Source organism: Truncatella angustata (assembly GCF_020726525.1).
Source record: "Truncatella angustata strain MPI-SDFR-AT-0073 chromosome Unknown BKA67scaffold_2, whole genome shotgun sequence".
Taxonomy (NCBI): domain Eukaryota; kingdom Fungi; phylum Ascomycota; class Sordariomycetes; order Amphisphaeriales; family Sporocadaceae; genus Truncatella; species Truncatella angustata.
Genome location: NW_025763382.1, coordinates 7,568,061 through 7,587,074, shown reverse-complemented (window position 1 = coordinate 7,587,074; position 19,014 = coordinate 7,568,061). Strand labels below are relative to the sequence as shown.

General features: G+C 46.9%; 6 protein-coding genes across 6 annotated transcripts; 1 reads left to right on the top strand and 5 right to left on the bottom strand.

Moving 5' to 3' along the window:
* Positions 1-3,439: 3,439 nt before the first annotated feature.
* Positions 3,440-4,921, bottom strand: BKA67DRAFT_558521 (uncharacterized protein). The gene has a single exon (XM_046102328.1). It carries the CDS (start codon positions 4,880-4,882, stop codon positions 3,800-3,802), a length of 1,083 nt encoding a protein of 360 aa, XP_045962835.1. The 5' UTR covers positions 4,883-4,921; the 3' UTR covers positions 3,440-3,799.
* A 4,766-nt stretch (positions 4,922-9,687) lies between these two features.
* BKA67DRAFT_656776 (NACHT domain-containing protein) lies at positions 9,688-10,987 on the bottom strand (the record flags this gene model as incomplete). Its single annotated transcript, XM_046107006.1, has 2 exons — positions 9,688-10,594; positions 10,863-10,987. 2 exons carry the CDS (start codon positions 10,985-10,987, stop codon positions 9,688-9,690), a joined length of 1,032 nt encoding a protein of 343 aa, XP_045962834.1.
* Positions 10,988-11,279: 292 nt separating this feature from the next.
* On the bottom strand, positions 11,280-11,648 carry BKA67DRAFT_656775 (uncharacterized protein; the record flags this gene model as incomplete). The annotated part of the gene is made up of 1 exon (XM_046107005.1): positions 11,280-11,648. The coding sequence occupies one exon, from the start codon at positions 11,646-11,648 to the stop codon at positions 11,280-11,282; it is 369 nt and encodes a 122-aa protein (XP_045962833.1).
* Positions 11,649-12,848: 1,200 nt separating this feature from the next.
* On the bottom strand, positions 12,849-14,096 carry BKA67DRAFT_558519 (uncharacterized protein). Its single transcript, XM_046102327.1, has 2 exons — positions 13,986-14,096; positions 12,849-13,931 (listed from the first exon to the last, which is right to left on the bottom strand). Exons 1-2 carry the CDS (start codon positions 14,003-14,005, stop codon positions 12,902-12,904), a joined length of 1,050 nt encoding a protein of 349 aa, XP_045962832.1. The 5' UTR covers positions 14,006-14,096; the 3' UTR covers positions 12,849-12,901.
* A 667-nt stretch (positions 14,097-14,763) lies between these two features.
* BKA67DRAFT_558516 (uncharacterized protein) lies at positions 14,764-15,854 on the top strand. Its single transcript, XM_046102326.1, has one exon. The coding sequence runs from the start codon at positions 14,898-14,900 to the stop codon at positions 15,504-15,506; it is 609 nt and encodes a 202-aa protein (XP_045962831.1). The 5' UTR covers positions 14,764-14,897; the 3' UTR covers positions 15,507-15,854.
* A 2,731-nt stretch (positions 15,855-18,585) lies between these two features.
* BKA67DRAFT_514057 (uncharacterized protein) lies at positions 18,586-18,840 on the bottom strand (the record flags this gene model as incomplete). Its single annotated transcript, XM_046097622.1, has 1 exon — positions 18,586-18,840. The coding sequence occupies one exon, from the start codon at positions 18,838-18,840 to the stop codon at positions 18,586-18,588; it is 255 nt and encodes an 84-aa protein (XP_045962830.1).
* Positions 18,841-19,014: the final 174 nt, after the last annotated feature.

Sequence of the window (19,014 nt, the reverse complement as noted above, 5' to 3'; positions counted from 1 at the left end):
CTATCTACATATACATGAACAATTAGCTGGGAATTTTTACGAACACACGAAGTCGTCGTTTTTTCCGAGATATCTTAAGGCCCGAAGGATGTATTAATTAATATATTGTCCACGGCCGGAGAACAAGGAATTTGAGTGAAAATCACTTTGCAACAGGCCATCCCGGGTCGACCAAGGTGTAATGTCTACTGATCAGGCAACCATCGGAGTGCCCGAGGATACTTTTTGTCCATCAAACGGAATCGAGGAGTAATTTAAGATACCTTACTATTCATGTTACTTGTTTTCCCAGACTCGCCAACAGATCATATTGCCCAAATGGGGTTTTGCGAAAAGGAATGGTCTGCCCCACTTTCAAGCCTCTGCCAGGCGTTGACACTTCGCTCTTTTCCCTCTCTCTTGCCCTCTAGCCAGGACTGCAACCATCGGCGATGGCTGTAGGACAGTGGGCCTACGGTTCGATCAAAAATAAGCTGATTGAATAAGCTGATTGTTATCTTTAAACTGGGACTTTCCGCCGATCTCTAAGCGCTGGGATGTTAACCCCTACTGCTAGGAAAATCCACGAGGAGAACCTCTATGCGTCTAGATCGAACAGGTGTCCCTTAACTATTGGCTTCATATCCAGAGATTCTGCTTTCAGAGATCGTATCAAGCAGGTCTCACTTACAGATGCAAGGAATGTACAGCCACACGAGATGAAGATAAATTGTGACATGTTCCATGTTTTTGACCCTTGACATCTTGGTGACTCACAAGGAGTCTGAGAATTATCAGTCCATTTAAAGACCAAGTTGTGCTCATAAGTAGGGAAGTCACATCAGTTTCCTTGATCGAGCAACCATAGATCGCCAGAAATCATACCACTTGAAGAGACATAGAGTTTGCAGTGCCACGATTAGCTCTACATTTATCGTTAGTGATTGATTCGGCAATAGTTCCTTTGATAACAATAGGCGATACACCAGCTTCATCTCACCTTGGAGAAACTCTACCTCAGCCAGCGAAACTTGTTGGCAAAAGCGTTGTGTGCAAATACTTTACAAGTTCGTGTAGCTCAGCCAACGACATTCATGGTTTGAGGTAAGTGGCTATACACTTGACAGATAAGTGAGTTATTTTTCGGGCAGGAGTTATCATACTATGGCGTGTCCGGTTTCAGCAAGGTATCGAGAAGTGGCCGCCGATGACAGAGTGAGAGTTTTCCCAAATAGAACTCGTATTATCTTGGGACGTAGCTAGACGGAGGTCCTTTAGCGTTGGCGCTAGTCTTTTGAAACTCATACAATCTACTAGGCCAGGTCTATGGCGACGTATCCGCAAGCCTCAACCTTGTCCCTCTATGTCTATTCAATATGCCTAGCCCCCCGAATAGCGCGCGTATAAATCCTTCTTGTCCTGATTTTTCCTTTTTATTTCTTTCCTTATTCCTCCACGTCCCACACTGCGTTCACACCTTTAAATCTTCAATAGTGTTCTGCCTGCTAATGGATTTTGTTTGCTTCCAGTTGCCAGCAGCCATGTATTTCGAAGCAGTCTTGCAAGTTTGCGCAATCGGAGCAGGCGTCACATTTCTTAGTCACGTATATATTTACCTGACCACTATCAAGAGATTCAAGTCCTCAAACGACATGCCGCAGCCTAATTATGCTCCCGTAAGTTCTTCCACCAGCTGTTTTCCCGATGATAAAATTTAACTTACGAAATAATCACCGAGGCAGATCATAATTGCACCAACGATTTCAGATGATGCAGAAGCTGTTTTAGAAGGATATAGAATTTCGAACCTAGATCTACTGGAGGTTATCCGCCGCGATCATGAAAAGAAGGAATATGAAGTCGGCGGAACTATCCCGTTATTGATTGTTTATACTGGCACTACCGAGATGAACCATAGCTTGTAGCAATAGACCGTACTAAAGTGCTGGTCCCAAAGGAGACTGTTGGTCATTCTTCATGTAATAGCTTTAGAACCACAAAAGGTTGCCAATTACTGTATTGATAGATAAATATATCGGATGAAGCGTCATGTCGGTATGAACTTTAGTCAAACTAAGTTTGCATTCATCTTCAATTCTCTATTGGACTGTTGGTCTAGTACCATCATGTCGTTTCCTTGGAGGACACAAGGAGGTCACGGAGAAACTACTACAGATTAGGGTCCAACGTTGCCACGTATATGGTATGGCCTTGGTACCAGACTGAGCGACAACTAGTCCCTGATGGTAGTAATCCAGTGAAGTGAAGCCAAAACGACAAGCATGTTTGTGGATTGCAGTGTAAAAAGAGAGCCTCCCACGAGTCTGGCGTTTTGCCATTGTGTTTTCGCCCTATCATATAGCTTTTCTTCAAATAAACCTGGCGTAACTAGAAGACAATATCTCTCTCAGTCCACGCACATATAGTCTGGGCAAGACCAGACTGAGTTTCACTAGAATCCCCTAAACTCATCCTTACTTGCCAGGCAAATTTTCAATGTCGTGGCGCCGTGAAGGTGTGGAAGCGGCCAATATGACCTCGCCTAGGTGCTTCAATCAACCATCAATGATCAAGTCTAGGGTTGGTGGCCATTGTGTCGCTAAGCGCTGATCTGATGACCGCTGCGACATTGCTTTCAGTTCAGCTTTTAGATTGTCAATGTCCGCCTCGGAATGATCTTTTCCATCTGTACGGATGTGCTTTGGATCACGGGATCGTGCGTCAATGTGAAATAGCTGACCGCTGTAGCTGATTGCTACCCGAGCGCACTGCTCTGTCGAGTTCGTCATCTTCTCGGCAGTTTCAAGCCGTTCTTGGAGCATGTGCTTCAGCTCTTGCTGATATGTGAGATGCAAACTTTGCGCAGACAAATTATAATTTGTAGAGTGGACGTGTTATAGACTATTATGGGGCTTGGATGGGTGCGGGTGTGTGCGAAGATGATAAAAAGTGGGTGTTGAATATGCATTTAGAAGTGGCGGACAGTCTAGCTTATACACACCACTGACAGGTATATTTAGTGGGGACCCGTTCGGCGGGTAGGTAGCCAATCGCTAGCCCCTAGCGGGACTGTCACGAAAATGATTGGGCCTTGATAATTGGACCACATGACGACGACGGATCAATGCAGGGGAAGTGGTGTTATCAATCACAGACGAGGGCCTTTGTGACTTTTCTGTAATCCAACTAGCACGTGGGAAAAATCAAAAGTCACCGAATCGTTACGATAAACGATTCGGTGAGCCTATTGATCGGATTCAACAAATGGGCGAGAAATACGACATGATATACGAAGAAGAGAGCAATCAAATGCAAGGTGGACGATCTAGCCGGTTATATGACAACCTTGACATCTATGATCACATTGGTGGTGGGCCGCGGAATTTTGAACCTATTGGTTTGTTAAAAGTGGGCTGAGGACATTGTCTCTTGGTACAATACAGCGAAGACCGATGGCAAATATTGGTTTCAGCAAGGCTCCCAATTTCGCACCTCTATATAACAGATTTGCAAGGACACTTGAAGAGTCCGCCTCATAGAATTGGGAAAGTTGAAGAGATATTGACCTCCAAGTCAAAGCCTTGCCTTGGATATATCCAGATAGCCACGAATGCCCCGTAAAACTCCTACTTCCCAAGAACTGGTTAACAAACAAACGCAATGACCTAACCAGGTATGCTTTAGAAGCACAAGGTTGACAGATACTGTGTCAAAGCGTCTTATTGATCATCCCTCCCGTGCCATGTTATGGTTTCAAACGATAAGAATTACAGGCTAGCAAACACAGTATATGAGTATTGAACCAGTGCATTCGGACGTATTACTCATGGAAGGTCTCTGCAATGGAGCCTTGGTGCTCCCGAAACCCGACTATTTCCTCATTCAAGAACGGATTCTCGTCTGATTTCTTAAGCAAGAATGATGCGAGTGATGCCTCAAATGTCCGTCCACATTGATCGAGGACTGCGTAGTCCCCGTTCATCCATAACTCGAGAGGGGAAACAACAGAGCATACTTTGAGCTCCAAACAACATCTCATATCCACTATCGCTTCCTCCCAGGAGCCGGTTTCCAGACCCACTTCCTCCAATTTCAACGTTTTCAGGGTGGTCTTGTGATTCTTAGACAAATTCACCAAGCCGTTGTGATTCCGGAACCTGACGCTGCATAGACTCAATGCTTTCAGTCGTGGTACGCTGATGTTTAGGCAGAACTCGTCCGGGAAATACACTCCTGTTGGTGCCTCAAATTCTTCGCCAGAAATCAACAACTTTTCCAAAGCAGGCAGTGACCTGATCAGCACAGAAATGCCTTCGAATAATTTGTTTGTAGCATCGTGGGCTTGAGGCAATGCTAAACATAGTTCTTCGACATGACTAAAGGCTCTTTCAATTGCGTGTGGGTTACGGAGATTCGCAAGCAGTTTACAAATGCCCCAGCCGACCTTCTCAGGTTCGCCAAACGAGAGTTTCTTAATGTGATTCGCGCGTTTCCCAAGTGAATGAACGGCATATCTGAAAAATTGTGGGATTGATTTATTGCGTTTCCGTTGATACTGATTTTCCGAAAAATGTAAGTGGTTCAGGGCAGGCCATTTTTGGGGGTCCAACTGCTGTTGGAATCGTCTTAGGCGATCCGTGTGTCGGAACGTGTGGCTTCGAATGGATTTCTCACGTTTGGGCATATTGAATTGAATGTTCAAGCTATATACAGCTTGACGCAATGCCAAGCTCAATATGCTTAACTCATTTGGGGTCACCGTAACGTACTTAAAAATGCTTTGGGTCGCAAAATATGAGAGGTGTTTGTTGACAGAACGGAAGGTCTGAATATCCAATGCGGGTAATTCGTTGAAAATCATGAGAAAAACCTCCAGCGGAAGACTGCATAGTGTTGGTTTCATAGTAAATATTCTTTGTCGTTGAGAAATTGGTGTTGGGACAAGGAGGAAGGACCAAACTCATTCGATTTTTCTGGCTGCCGAGATTTCTTTTAAGACATATGGTGTGAACTGCCAATCCGGCCTAGTCGAACTCAAGAAAGAAGGAGGGGTGAAACATGGGTTCGTGGTTCCTTATTCTTGAAGAACTAGCCCAATCCACAAAGGTCTGCATTAGCGAGATTACGGGGAACGGCAGCCTCAGTGCGACCGAAAAAACCGGCCACTCAGAACACAAGCCTATTCGAGCTTGAACTGACCAGGTACAAAGCCACGCCAAGTCACCAGCTCTTGTATCTGGTCAAGCAAATCCTCGGCCTATTCTTACTCGTATTCTGAGCGTCCGGTTTTTAAGTCGTGCGCGAGCGTGACTCCTCAGATTTTAAGTCACCATCCAGTTCTTTGGGCTATCACATTACAGAACGACAAACTGCCGAGTTCATACTGGCGTGACTTCGCTACAAGCCTGATAGGACGGACAGTCGCATTTTCACTGTAATCTTAGTCGATTGTGACCTGGCAGATCTACCGGCACCCCGCCATCACAGCCGCCTTTTGTGGATGATCTATTTTAAAATGAGAAGTTGACATTAGAAAATGGCCTGGACAGTATATTGGTTTTGAATACACGCAGACACATGAGTGCGTTTTTGGCACAATTCATCCAGAGCAGAATTATAATCAGGTGTTTATTGTTTTGAGGGCAGTGATTATCCCATATTTAATGCAAGTCTCGGCGTAGGTTCATCTCGAGTTTGGGGTAGTTCGTGTCTATACTGTTCTCTGATTGCGAAGCATAGAGGGAACATCGAATTTAGCGGCCATTTTGATTTGGCAGGATTGGTTCTGATGGGGATCTCTTTTATTCGCGGCCCGATCGATCGATGCGCCGAGCCAAGACTCGGGAGTGGTAGATTCGAAAGATCGAAGGGTGGCGTAACGACATACTGGACGTTCTTTTATCGTATAGTGTTTTAGGAGGGAAATGCGAAATGACTTTGTTGATAGTTCTAATATAATTGCCATGTAAGGAAAACAAGCGGTTTAATATAATCCACTTTCCCATTGTTGTACTCTGTTCCCACTCGAATCACATGAGACCAATCCAAGTTCGTTGTATGTGATGTGATGCCCAAGTGGACTCGTGATTCTCGTCTGGGTAGACCCATGAATACTTCGGCGTCATCATTCCACCATCACTCAATCCTTTTGTTATTTATCGCCTCAAAATCATCAGCAGGTCTATAGCATCACAACTGAAATGGTCGTATTAAGTTGCCTCATCCGACTGCTATAACGCTCGGCAAGCCTGAAGAGATTCCTACTTTGTACATATGCGCAGCCCGATGGGGAACCGCCAAATGAGCTAATTGCAAGCCAACACCAGTTCCCAAGCCATATGAAACTGGCTGCAGGCAAAGCTCTGTTATCCATTGCCTGCGGCCACGAGTTGCAGTGGATAGACGTACTTCGAGAGCTTACAAGCCCACACGTCGACATGAACAAAGCGGAAACTGCCATTTTTCTAGCCCAAGTCTGTTTGCAAGCTGGACCGGCTCTCCCGGGCAGACATGCAGAGCTTCTCATGTGGCTCTTACTGATGATTGCTTTGCAGGTCAGTTGTTGAAAGCTTTGCACAAAGGTATCGCACGAATCGAGGAAAACCTTGAGTCAAGGATATGCCTTTGGATTCTTATGTTTCTTGCAACCAGGTGTCAATCAAGCACAGAAACCTGTCAGACAGGGTTCCTGGACTTCCTAGGGCGGTCCAGAAACGTCGCTCACCGTTGGTTGTCGAGACTCCATGACCGATTAAACAACGCACGGGATGACGATCAAAGAATGCACTTTAGGGGTATGCTACTCTTCACCGCTCTGATCTGCTTAGACTCTTTCAACGTGGGTCGAGATTAGCTACGGAATATACTGATCAGCGCTAATACTGCCTCGATTCTAATTGAAACATCGATCACGGTTCGGGATAATTTACACCTAGAGTCCAACGATGAAGAGACAACTTGCCTTTAGGTCGTCGAGTATTTCTAAAGCTACTAGTAAGTACGCTACAATCCATCGTTCGATCATGGATAAATGGAAGATACTGATAACAACAAGATGCCGAAACTCGTTTATGTCCAACGGATTCGACAGGAGGCTATTTCGGTTTATCTTCAGATATCTTTGTCCTCTATAGAGACTCCTTGCATGCTTTCACCGTGGCGCTCAGGCAACATGCCAGCTGAATGGGAATATATAGAGGCGACCAGAGGAACAGAAGTAATGTGAAGAGCTTTCACCGAGTATTCTTATAACCATATGGCCGGTATACCGTTATTTTATATGCGGGCGCTAGAATGCCTCCAGTTTGGCATTGGCAACAAATAACAGATCTTTATGAGAAACATCCTTTCAAGATCTGTGATCTCGACAACCACATGGAGTCACCAGAGACCTTCACGTCAAGGCTGATCGTGAGGATGTATGGAAAACAGGTCAAATTCGAGCTTGAGTACAACGGAAGAATATGAGCTGGCAACGAGACTTGGGAAAGAGAGTTTTTCAGAGTTCAGAAAGATATGAAAAAGGCGGCTGGTGAGATCGTACAAAGAAGGGCCGAATCTAGAGGGTTCTCGGTCGAGGATATCCGGGAATTCGCGAAGACATGTGTCCCTAAAGAAAAGGACTGAGATTATTCTGATCTCGATCGAGTTTGTAGAGTCAAAACCAAAAGATAGAAGAAGCATGGTCTCAAGCAGCTTCCACAAAACTGGTCTATAGAAGTTACCCGCAAGCTGTCATTGCGGTGGTTATCAATTGCGAAGTCTACAAAATGTTCGATATACGGCAAATCGTTCTTATTGTATTTATGGAGGTGATCCTAAGTTGTTGACCCAGCGAAAAATGGTTCCAAGGGGCGATTTTGTATCTCGGACAATGTCTGACTCTAGCGTGCGATACCTTCAAGCGCGATTGCGATAGCTAAGACCGTGGTTGTTGTCATTGAATGGTCGGTTTGCTGAGCCATTCGATATACTCCCCAGCACGCAGCAGCGCGAACAGCCATCAAGTCAAGCAGTCGGCCAAGGGATACAATCAGAACAACGGCAGATCACACCACTGTACCAATCAGTTGACCATCTTACGAGTTGTGGGGGTCACGATTGTCATCAAAGTGGACCCATTTGTTAGTGTCCGTCATTTGTCGGTTCCCTACAAGGCAAAAAATGCGACAAACAGCAGCTTCTGGACCAGGCCCCAATGCAGTACAAAATGTCAGCAAGGGACCACAAGTCACACAAATGGAACATGTTGGTCAGTGCAAGCAACGAGGGATGGCTCGGCTTGGCTTCGGATGACTATTACTGACGCCTTGCTGTTGGGGGTCTGCAAAGTGCCCACCCCAGATTCTTCCTGGGCTTTCCATCTTCTGCTGCAATGTCAAAGTGTTTCGTGAACTGCAATAGAGAACAATGATGCAGCTGCATCAAGCAGTCGCAACTTCCATAGTTTTGCCACTCAAAATGGCACTTACCGGCTTCACGACCTCTCATGGGGGGGGGGTTAGTATGTAATCTTTCCAGTGGCGCCGTTCAGAATTCAACCAACCTACGTTTGCCTACTATTGTCTTGTAGCCAGTAATTCTACAAAACCATCGAAACAAACGAATCCATTGTCTTGATCTGTGTGACCATACTTGGAAAAATTATTGGAATGGTGCCGGCCAAAGACGGATAAGGACAGAGGTGATGCCACCTAGTGATGCGGGTTGCCGGAGATGTGACACCATTGCCCGAGACATATTTTGCGGCAAGGGAGCTAGCCTGTTGAAGCAAGGGATGAAGCTCTGATTGTTGCAAGCTCGTGATTGCGAAGAGGTTTCACTACTGCTATTTACAGATGTATAAGAGAGAGCGTTGTTCGGTGCCAAAGTGATATAGAATCAAGGCAGTTCAGCGACGCAACTCGTCTACTATACGAACCATCACAGTCAATTCTCAAGATGTCGGACCGCCAAAGATATTATCGGAATGGCCCAGAGACGTATTTGGACTGGCACACTCGACAACAAGGTAAATACCTGCTGATTTCACATGCTGTTGACGAACATTGCTAATCGCGAAGTGCATCTATTCTTTATCGACAAACCGATCATCATTCTGTATCCTTTTGTGTTGCATGGGAATGTCCTTACATGCGGAGAGCCAATTGGACTAGGCGTTCTTGAGACTATTGAGAGTGGTTCAATTTGGCTGACTGCTCCGACTGGCTCAGTCTCGCCCTTGGCAATGTTGCCAGGCTATTTGGGTGGGTACATCGACAGAACGACTATGTACTGCCAGCCGTCTCTTGTGTTCTATTCGATGGTGCACTGTGGATAAGGGCCCATGCTTGATTTTCGCTATGTTGTGTCTTTTGAGGCACATGAAAATCTAGGCTTCACGTTATGGAGGGTCGCATAAGTATAGTGATCTACGGGAGGGAGAATTGAGGTATAGCATCCTGGGTTATGATTAATACAACAATTGATCATTGTTAAATGTCTTTGTATGATAACCTGGAAAAGCCTTGATAGCTGAGCTAAACCTTGAGGCCGAATTTCCTCGGGGAGGCCTTTTTATTTACTACTTAATGTTCTTGTTAGCGCCAAACTGACAGCTTGATTTCTCGGAGCTCGTCTATACTGTAGTGAAATCCAGCGGAAACTCTTTGCGAAAAAGTAAAAACAGTGTTCACATGTCACCCAATTCCTTCTAAACATGTGTTCTTCTCACAATTCGTGCTCGTGGCATTGACGCGTTTGGCTAGGGTTGCATTCTGCATTGGTGTTCATATAGTCGACAACCTGGCTATACTTTTCATCGTCCAGGTTTTTGGCTCCTCGTAGCTCCTCAGCTTTATGGCGGATATAAACCTCAACAGCAGCAGTGACGGAATCCTGATTGAGTTCCAGGCTGAGCCGCACTTTTTCACTGGCCGCACTAAGCATGTCTTCGATCTGGGGCCAGTTACGACTCGAAACCAACCACTTCGCATCCCCCATTTGGGACTGCTGTGCAATGAAGTTGATGAGTTTGGGCAGATCATCGGAGCATTCGTCAAGCGCATCAATGACGAATACCACTTCGTGCGACTGGCGATCTTGTAGCATCAAAGTCAAGATCCGCGTCAATGCATTCCATGCGTTGGCATCCTCAAACAGTCTTGATCCAGCCACTTTCCATTCTTCGTGTAGGTGTCTCGCCAAGGAACGATTTTGCCTGACAAGCATGTATATAAGACCGCGGAGCACAGCTGTGGCGTTGTTGAGGTTTCTGTCAGTGGCTTGGCAGAAAAAGTATGACTCCATGGGCTGATTTGTTGATAGACCCTCCAATGCGTCCGTGATGCCGCAGAGTAGCATAGTCTTGCCTTTGCCAGGGTCGCCCTTGATCCAGAGCAGAGAACTGTTTTTGTCGCTACGCCATTGCTTGAAGTCCGTGTTCTCGAGAATCCATCGGAACGAGTCTTTTAGTAACCCGCCTTTCGTTAACAGAATGCGTGACTTGTCGCCTTGGGGATTCGAAACTCTGAGATCAGCTAGGCATTGGTTGATGCTTTCTTGAAACCTATAAGCGGTATTCCCGCCGCCACAGACCAGTCGGCCAGGCGGACACCCCCTCCTGCGCCTGTCACCCCTGGTTCGAATGTTGCATGTTTAGCGTTAAAAGCCCCCACGACCAGCGTGTTAGGCGGTGGTTGCAGGTTGGTGACGTATTCTATAACCGCCTCCATTTCCGGTTGTCTATATGCGTTTAGGATTGTAATACCGTTGACGTCTAGCCATAGCATATCTCGGCCTTGTACCGGTCTCCTCTGGGTAGCTTGGGCTTTTCTCCCCGGCGGATATAGGTTAGAACCCTTGGTCTGTCTTGTGTCGTGCTCCAGTGGTCTACCGGTGCGTACATATCCCATGCCGGGTGGCTTTTTGTCCGGCTACCGTCTTGCGTCCACGGCTCCTGTACGACCGCGAGGTCCAAGGACCCATCGTCGGCAGCTTTCCTCTTCATCTCCAGTAACCTGTCTGCCATATTTGCTCTCAGCTTTCAATGTGCGTCGAAGGGAGTCACTTCATAGTCGGCTTCGTGCTGTAGCGTCACAATCAGGCTCTGGTCATCGAACCGCGACGAAGATATTTCCATGAGGATAATGAAAGAGAATAGTATAAGCATTGCTCCTCCGAGGTTTCCTTCCGACTATATGGCTTGCTAATGACACCTTACATAGAGAACGTGGTAAAATACAAAGATACTGCGTGATTCCTGAACTCCCCAATCATGACCTTCCCGCCCCAAGCCGTCCCATGGCATTCCATCAGGTCATTTACTCCTCAGAGCGCTCCCCAAACTTCATACCACGCTTGGCATCAGTGTCGCTGCAGTAGTCATCATCCTTGGTACCACCAACGCAGCCGTTGGGGCAAAACTGATCAAAGGTGATGTAGTTGTCACCGCCGCAGATGAAGATGGACTGGTCGGTGTGCTTGATATCTGTGCTAGTACCAGCGGCGTTCAGGGCATCGTTGATTCTGTAGTTATAGTCGGCGGACTTCTGCTTCAAAGCGAAGCCGCAGTAGATTCCACCGTTGGTGCAGCCCTTGATGGCGGTCTCACGGTTCTCTAGAGGACCGGCAGACACGAAGCTGGAGAGGGCAGCGGTGAAGGCGAGAGCGAAAGTTGCGATTTGGACCATTTTGGCGGTTGTAGTCTTGTTTGGATACTGTTGAGAATTGTAATGTAGTGTTTGTGTTGATGATGTTGGTCTGATGATTTTGAGCTTAGATAAGGCGATGAGATGATGAGATGATATTGTTGATGATGTTCTGATGAAATTTTGCTCTAAGAGAGGTCGGTAAGTCCTCTTCATATACTCGATTCCAGCGCTCTACTACTTCACGTTCTTACCTTTCAATTGAGGCACAGGCGTCAAGCTGATCATAGAGCTTTCAGCCGTTGCATTGCTCGTGATCGGCGCTCAGGAATAGGATTGCTCACGTCGAGGGAATCGCCCAGTGCATGCCAAGGCGGATTGTGAACGCTGTCCAGTCTATACCTCACGTCGGCGGCTTGCGAATCGAGCTTTTTCGTGATCGTTTCGAAGGATCTTACTATGACGATCAAGGCGTTGATTCCCCTTAAACGCCAACTTAATACGATTCCACCAAAGTGGCTGTGCCTGTATAAGCCGCCTCTATATTGTATTATAATTAACAATCAATGAATAAGACTAGCTAGGAAGCCGCAGAAGATGACCTAGAGATCGCGTTCCTACAACGCCAAGCAATTGCCGCTAAGCTCCTACAGGGGCGATCATAGCCTTGCTTACACAACATGCTATAATGCGATGTCCTGAGCTGCAATCCGCAGGAATCACGTGAGCTAAACAGATTTGTCTGCTCCGTGCGACGCAAAACTATGTTTTTGTATTGTTCTTCACCACATCATAAGCTGCAATTGCTCTCTTGTGTCGTTCTACAATCTGTGTGATGTCCGGGTTTCCCGTGCCTTGGCTGGAATCCAAGAACATCCGCGGTAAGGATTCCTCTCATCTCGCATTGCTCATCATTTTTGAGCCATGTTGCCATGGTGGTGCGTTTGGCTTTCTTCAATGACGAAAGTATCCACCATTTGTTGCCTCAACATATGCCCGTGTGCGGCATGACTCCCATATACTCCGCTACTATTCTTGGAAAAGCCAATAACATCATCCCCTTTTAGTGGAGACCTTGAAGATCAGGAACAGAATCGGCAAGTTTTCTCTCTTTCTATTTCAAGTTAGTTTCTGGGCACTGAGTGCAACGGCGGGGCTTCTCATGCACAGGCCAGGGTTTCCAGCGGGGTTACAAAACATAGGTAACGGTCACGCTGATAGTACTTGATGGCCATGATTATGCTCCTTTAAGATCACTGGCCTTAGTTGATTCGGTAGTTATGTCATCCGCCACACTAGCCAGAGTAAAGCTCAATGTATTCCCCCTCGAAGCGCGCCGAAGGCGTATACGTCCAAGGCAGAGGAAGGTTTCCTTTATATTTCTTTCCCTTCTTCCCTTTTGCAATCGAGATGCGACCAGCAAGTAAGTAGCCCACGGCACCCTCTTCATCCTTCTGGCGCTTGCGTTCCCTCCACACCTCATCGGAATCGGACGCGTTGCGAAACCGGCACTGGGCAAAGTCTATATAAAATACCTGATACGAGTGCTCGCTCTCGCTGCGGCGGACAAGAATGTTTCTGGTTGCAAGATCAAAGTTGATAAAGTTATAATCGATGATTTTGTTGACTGCCTCGATCGCCTGATTGCAGATGACCGGCCAGTCCGACTCCGGCGTCTCGGTAACAAGGTCAAGGAGCGGGAAGCCATGAATATATTCGATCATAATGGCCCTGATTTCGGTGTACTCGGTCAAGCCCTCATCCAGTTGCTCTCCTACTATTGCGTGCTGTGGAGCCAACCGGACATCAGCGTAGAATTTTGGGACGTGGATACCTTGCAAATCCAGAAGGCGATCATAGACTTCGACTTCAACCTCGTGCATCCTCGTCGATTCGACATGGAAATATGCTTCCAGCTTCGGTACATCCCATTCCTCGTATGCAAAGCGTCCATTCTCTGCGTGATCTACTAGGAATTGAGGCATGGAGCCCCCGCGCAGAAAGGTGGCGTATTGCTCTTCGCTGTCAGTGGTGGCCGGGCCGGTCTCCTTGAACTGCCGCAACTCGGAGGAAAATTGACGCTCGTAGACTTTCAAGACCATCTTTGGAGCAGGAGCGGTAAGAGGAGAGACAGAGCACGCAGATTGCTCTCCTCGTTCCGTAGGCGGTTCGAGCTCGACGATGACAACAACAGACATTGTTGACGGCTCTATCACATCCACAATCTGTGCCCGTACCACGCTGCTGCTATGCTTGAGTTGCAGTGGAGCATGTTTGCCAAGGTGATGTATTTTGAGGGTTAAGATATTCCCCTTGACGTATGGGCTAGACATTGTTAGTTTAGGAGTTAGGACGCAAAGGATGCTTATGCATGAATACCTTTTTAAAGTCGGGGCCATGCTTGTTGCCAACTCTCAAATCGGTACGGATAACTAGCATCTAGGATTCAAGCTTAAGAGTGGGAAGGATGAGCCTCACAGTAAATACTAGCTGGGGCTGATGGCATGGATTTTAAATACCCATGCTGCGGCCCCATTTATTTAGCCGCTTTCTTCCTCCGCCCCACAATCAGTGCCATTGGAAGGGATGTTACATGATCTTCTCTTGGATCGCCAAAAGGATGAAAGTAAGTAAAGAAACAGAATGCCAATAGCGCCCGTTCAGGCGTGGTGGGCTATTTTAAATCTTCTGATCATCATTCTGGTTGATCATCATTCTCCATCCACTACTGGTAACTCACCAATTGGGGTTTTGTCATTGAGTTCCATGGCGGTTCTGCTTCCTCCCGGCCAGGCTCCTGCGAATGAGAGGATATCTGAAAATGTGTGATCATCACCCAGTCCCTCCTGAGGAGATTGTAAGGCTTACATCTGCCCCAGAACAGGCGAATAGAACGCAGTATCTAGCAGAGCCTCAATATCAGAAGTTGTTTCCACTCATACGTCATTATTTGAAGGGCGTTCGTTCCTGAAGGTCATAATGCTTGCTGCTTGATGTTAGCGATCTTTGCGCGCGACCCTGATACAACTATATTCATGATCTAATTAAAGCAACATATACTCTCAGCCAAATCAACAGCTATAGACTCACCACGACGATCGCGAGAACGACGACAGTATATAGGCCGTTGTGATTCACCCACAAACATATCCAGAATATCTTCTCAACATCACACTTCAGCATCAATCACATACCACTCAGAATTCTTTCAACACTTTTTATATTCTCATTTTAGGGAAAATCTTCTACAATTAAACATTTTTTAGAAGGAAAAACGAGAAATTACCAACCATGAAGTTCAGCAAAGCCTCCTACGTCTTCTTCTTCTGCGCCTCCGCCGTGAGCGCATTGACATTGCCTCACGGGTCGCGCATTGTTGCACGTGATGTCGAAAACGTGCAAGATGAGTCGCTCGCCAAGCGCGTCCCTCAAGAGGTCGACTTCAATACGCTTAGCCGCCGTGAGGCCTCAGCTGAGCCAGAAGCCTATCCTGAGGCAGACCCTGAAGCTTTCTCCGGGGCCCTCTCCAGCCGTGACACCCTCTCCGACGCAATGGAGGAGATCATTGATTATCTTCGCGATATCCCAACCACCGGACCTCGTGGCATCGGCGGACCATCATCCTGGCCCACAGGTTGGAGCGATTTGCACGGCGACAACAAGTCTCAATACGGCGGTCGCTATGTCTGCCAGGTCCGCAGAAATGGCAACACCTACCAGGCTCGTGTCGTTGCCCATGCCAATCAGGGCAATAACATCAGGACGGGCTACGTCTTCAAGGAGACCGATGTTGATGAATGCGTGAACAGGAAGGGTCAGAACGAAGCCCCTGGATATGGTCGTGCTATTCACTTCTTGAGGAAGGCCTTCGGTGGCGAGGACCCACCAGCGGGCTGCTAAATACTTATCGTTTCCGCGTTTGGATGGTTTTGGGAAAGTCAAAGGACTCAACCCCGAAAAACATTGTTGGTGTAAAGCAGGAGTGTATAGGATCGGTTGCATTGTTGCCCCCGTCGTGTAGGAAGGTCTGGGTGGCCCCATTCTTTTAGTGCATATGCGTTGTTTTTAGTCTCGGCGTCCTAGAATTAACAAAATCAACATTATCTTGAGAAAAGCAGTCTGCATTGCTCCTGGCTATTTTGCTGCCAAACACATCCGAGTTTTTGCTAATATTCCTGTCGCCAACATCTCCTAGCCGTCACTGTTTTACCTGGGCTTGTTAGTGAGCGTCATAATGAATTGCGATAGCACACCTTTGCTTACTTTCTTGCTGGATAGCTGCCCACCCAGTTCTAGATTAGTCTAACCTAGTATCTTCCGACACTTCAGCCTGTCATTTTCTGAGCCCCTCTCCCCCTTTCCCCTTCTTGTCTAGCGACATTTCGGCTAGCCGACTTGTTCTCCCAGCATTCTATTTTTCATTTACTTCTAGTATCAACAATCATTGTCTCGTGTTATTCTTCCACGCCACTCCCATTGATGGTGTGATATGCTTCGAAGTACTCATGTGTATTCAAGACTAAATCAGTGTTGTATGTTTTTGCAATTCTGTGTAATTCTGTCGACACTGGTAACAGTAACTAATTGAAACCACCCTTAATGCGCTTATTAGAATTTTTAGAATGATCCTGTTCCTGTTCCTGTCTATTTGGCTACACACACACACACACACACATGTTTATTACGCCCGGGTCATTCCCCTAGAGGGCAACCAACGCTATGATACAAAAACGCTTCTCATGTTTCCGTCTTGACTCCGATTCGAGCCCGTACTGCAAGACTATACTCAAACATCCAAAACCACTTTTTGTCCTCGACATCCCTGTATGATACTGTTAGTTGTTAGTGCATGGCAGATCAACTTGAAGTTGACTTCTCCAAGTGTTCAGAGTCCTATCCTCGGCGACTGAAGCGCGACCTGCTGGGCTAGTATATGTTTGGGATGTCCTTTGTGCATCATTTTCTCCTAAGCCTAACTCCCGACTTCCTTCACTGTCTGTTGTAATCGTCCTGTGGCGATTGCGAATCCAATTGTTGCTCGAACTGCTTTGAGGTCTGGTGTCCATTTGTTGTCGTCACTATAGGTCTTTCCACCAAGGTAGAACGAGATACTTCCTCTTCAGTCTTCCGTATACTGAAGCAGTTCTTTACGATGTGTGGTCCATTTCGTGCAGCGCATGACAAAGTGTTCTACAGTCTCTCTTCCGTATCCGCAGGCGCAATCTGGTGATGTTATTGCTCCAATTTGAGCTAGATAGTGGTTGAGCCTCGCCATTCCTGTCCGCAACTGGACTAGAATGCTGGCTTCCTTCCATGATAATGCATCGTACAGTAGCCGGGTGTGTCGTCCGGGTAAAGCTATGTCAAGCCGCTTGGAGAATACACCGACGTTGCCTGGCAATACCGGAATTCTGCTTTGTATCTTTCTGGCATTGTTCAATGTGGTCGATTTGGCTCGAAACGGTGGTGTCCGTGGTAAGCTACCAGGGCGGGTGGCTTTGCGGGCAGCTTCCTTGGCCAAGCGTGCTAGAGCGAAATTTCCAATTTCTGTTGGTGTCACTGGCGCCATTGTCAACATCTTCGTCGCCGTTGTTCTCATCATGTTCTTGTGGCCTCCAGGCAATAACAACCTTGTTACTCCGTTTTCGAAGCTGGCTTACACACGCGGAGAAGTTTGCAATCTCTTTCTGGCCGGACTGGTGCCACGGGTGTTTGAGACTCAGTGCAGCACCTTTGCTGCTCGTGAACACTATAAGTACACATTGCCGGACGTGTTGTGGCACCTTTCGCAGTCCCCGTACTATTGCGGCCAATTCCGCTATGTAAGGGTTCTGCTCTTCTCTTGTGCCGAGAGTCACAGAGTGTAACATGAATTTGGTCTTTGCCCAGCCAAAATCCGGAAGCCGTATAGCCACTCCAAACTCGACCAGGTCATTCTTGGCTGAGCTGCTGGTAGCGATGCGGATTGCCCGTTGCCCGCTAGCTAGCTCAATGGCTCTTTCGCTCTCGTCGGTGATGACCTCGACTCGCTCGTTCCACGGCTCAGCAGCATACTCAGCCAAGAGATCTTGGCTACTGTCGTTTCGTTCTCTTGTCCAAACGCTTCAGCCGCCCCTTGACGGATGTTTCCATCTAGGAAACAGTCTCGTGCAAGAGATTGCTCACTTGCTGCAGTATCAAATAGGCAATGCACGAGCCCCATTCTCATCATATCATGCACCGGACATGACCCATGATTTTTGTGTTTTCCGACTAACAAGACGCGAAAAGAAGACAGGACGGCTATTGTATGCCCGACTGCTAATGGTCATTTGTCATTCACGTCAGAGATGTATCTTTTGATGTATCGTCTAGATTCTCAGGGTCTACGAGATCCTCTTCAAATTTTTCCGCAAGATGTCAAGTGGTTTCGACTAGCATGGTTCAGACCAAACACTTTATGCCTGGGCACTGGGCCATACAAACAGGAAACGCAGCACTCCAAGCTCACTGTCATACAGCGGTGCTTTCCACTTAACTCCAAAGTGGCTCCCAACAATGCAATTTTAGCGGTTAAAAACTTTATTATCTTGCTATGAGTTGATTCCAATCAATTCTCTCGTTTCAGATGTCTATTTGATATTGTTCGTAGGCAGCATCGAGGCTCCGGAAGCCTCATTTTCCACAGATTGACTGATACTTTCACTTGCCTTCCATATCATTGACGGATATTCTGAGACTCTGTGCAAAGGTAGCATCTGATAACTGTATTACTAATTCGGAGCATAGATGGAAAAACTTCTTGGGCATCAACATTCATTACCAATCGTGCTTTAAAACAAGCATCTTGTACTAGAAGCCAACGAGAACAACGAAGACGCATACTAAGTCAATCGATCAAGTCTTAAGGAAACTGGCGCGACAGACACTGGAATCTATAACTGCGTTTCGATATATGTTGCAGAGCAAATGGACAGAGGCCTTTGCTGTCCAGAAGGATTTAATCTACAAGAACCAGACTTCCGTTCTTCCAAGCCTCAATATCCTTGAATCGAGTTTGACGCAAGCTTTCCCAAGCATGGATCTTGTCCCAGTCCCTGCATGTATGGCGAGTGTCTGTATTCAGTATCACATTGGAGCCCTCCAGCCTCCATTCCATTGGAGTTAGATCGGAATGGCACTGGAGCGCTTGCCGAATATGGTTGATGCAGTGAGCGATATGGTCTTCCTGTGATGGATCTTGTGTGTCTGCCATCTCAAGTACCCTCTGGACTTGTAGAACTTACAACCTATACAGAACCGTCTTCGTCAGGCTTTGCACCCAGATTACTATGATTATATCTTTTTGGCGATGTGAGGACGTGTGACAATGGGAAACTATACGTGACAAGACGAGACGCCCCAAAAAGAAAGATAGGCGAACGTATAT

What these genes read in the sequence shown, in the direction of transcription:
- BKA67DRAFT_558519 (XM_046102327.1), bottom strand. Translation starts at nt 14,005, where the DNA reads ATGGCCCCGACTTTAAAAAG. An exon ending in ATGGCCCCGACTTTAAAAAG is followed by an intron (nt 13,932 to 13,985) that starts GTATTCATGCAT and finishes AACAATGTCTAG; the next exon opens with CCCATACGTCAAGGGGAATA.
- BKA67DRAFT_558516 (XM_046102326.1), top strand. Translation starts at nt 14,898, where the DNA reads ATGAAGTTCAGCAAAGCCTCCTACGTCTTCTTCTTCTGCGCCTCCGCC.
- BKA67DRAFT_558521 (XM_046102328.1), bottom strand. Translation starts at nt 4,882, where the DNA reads ATGAAACCAACACTATGCAGTCTTCCGCTGGAGGTTTTTCTCATGATT.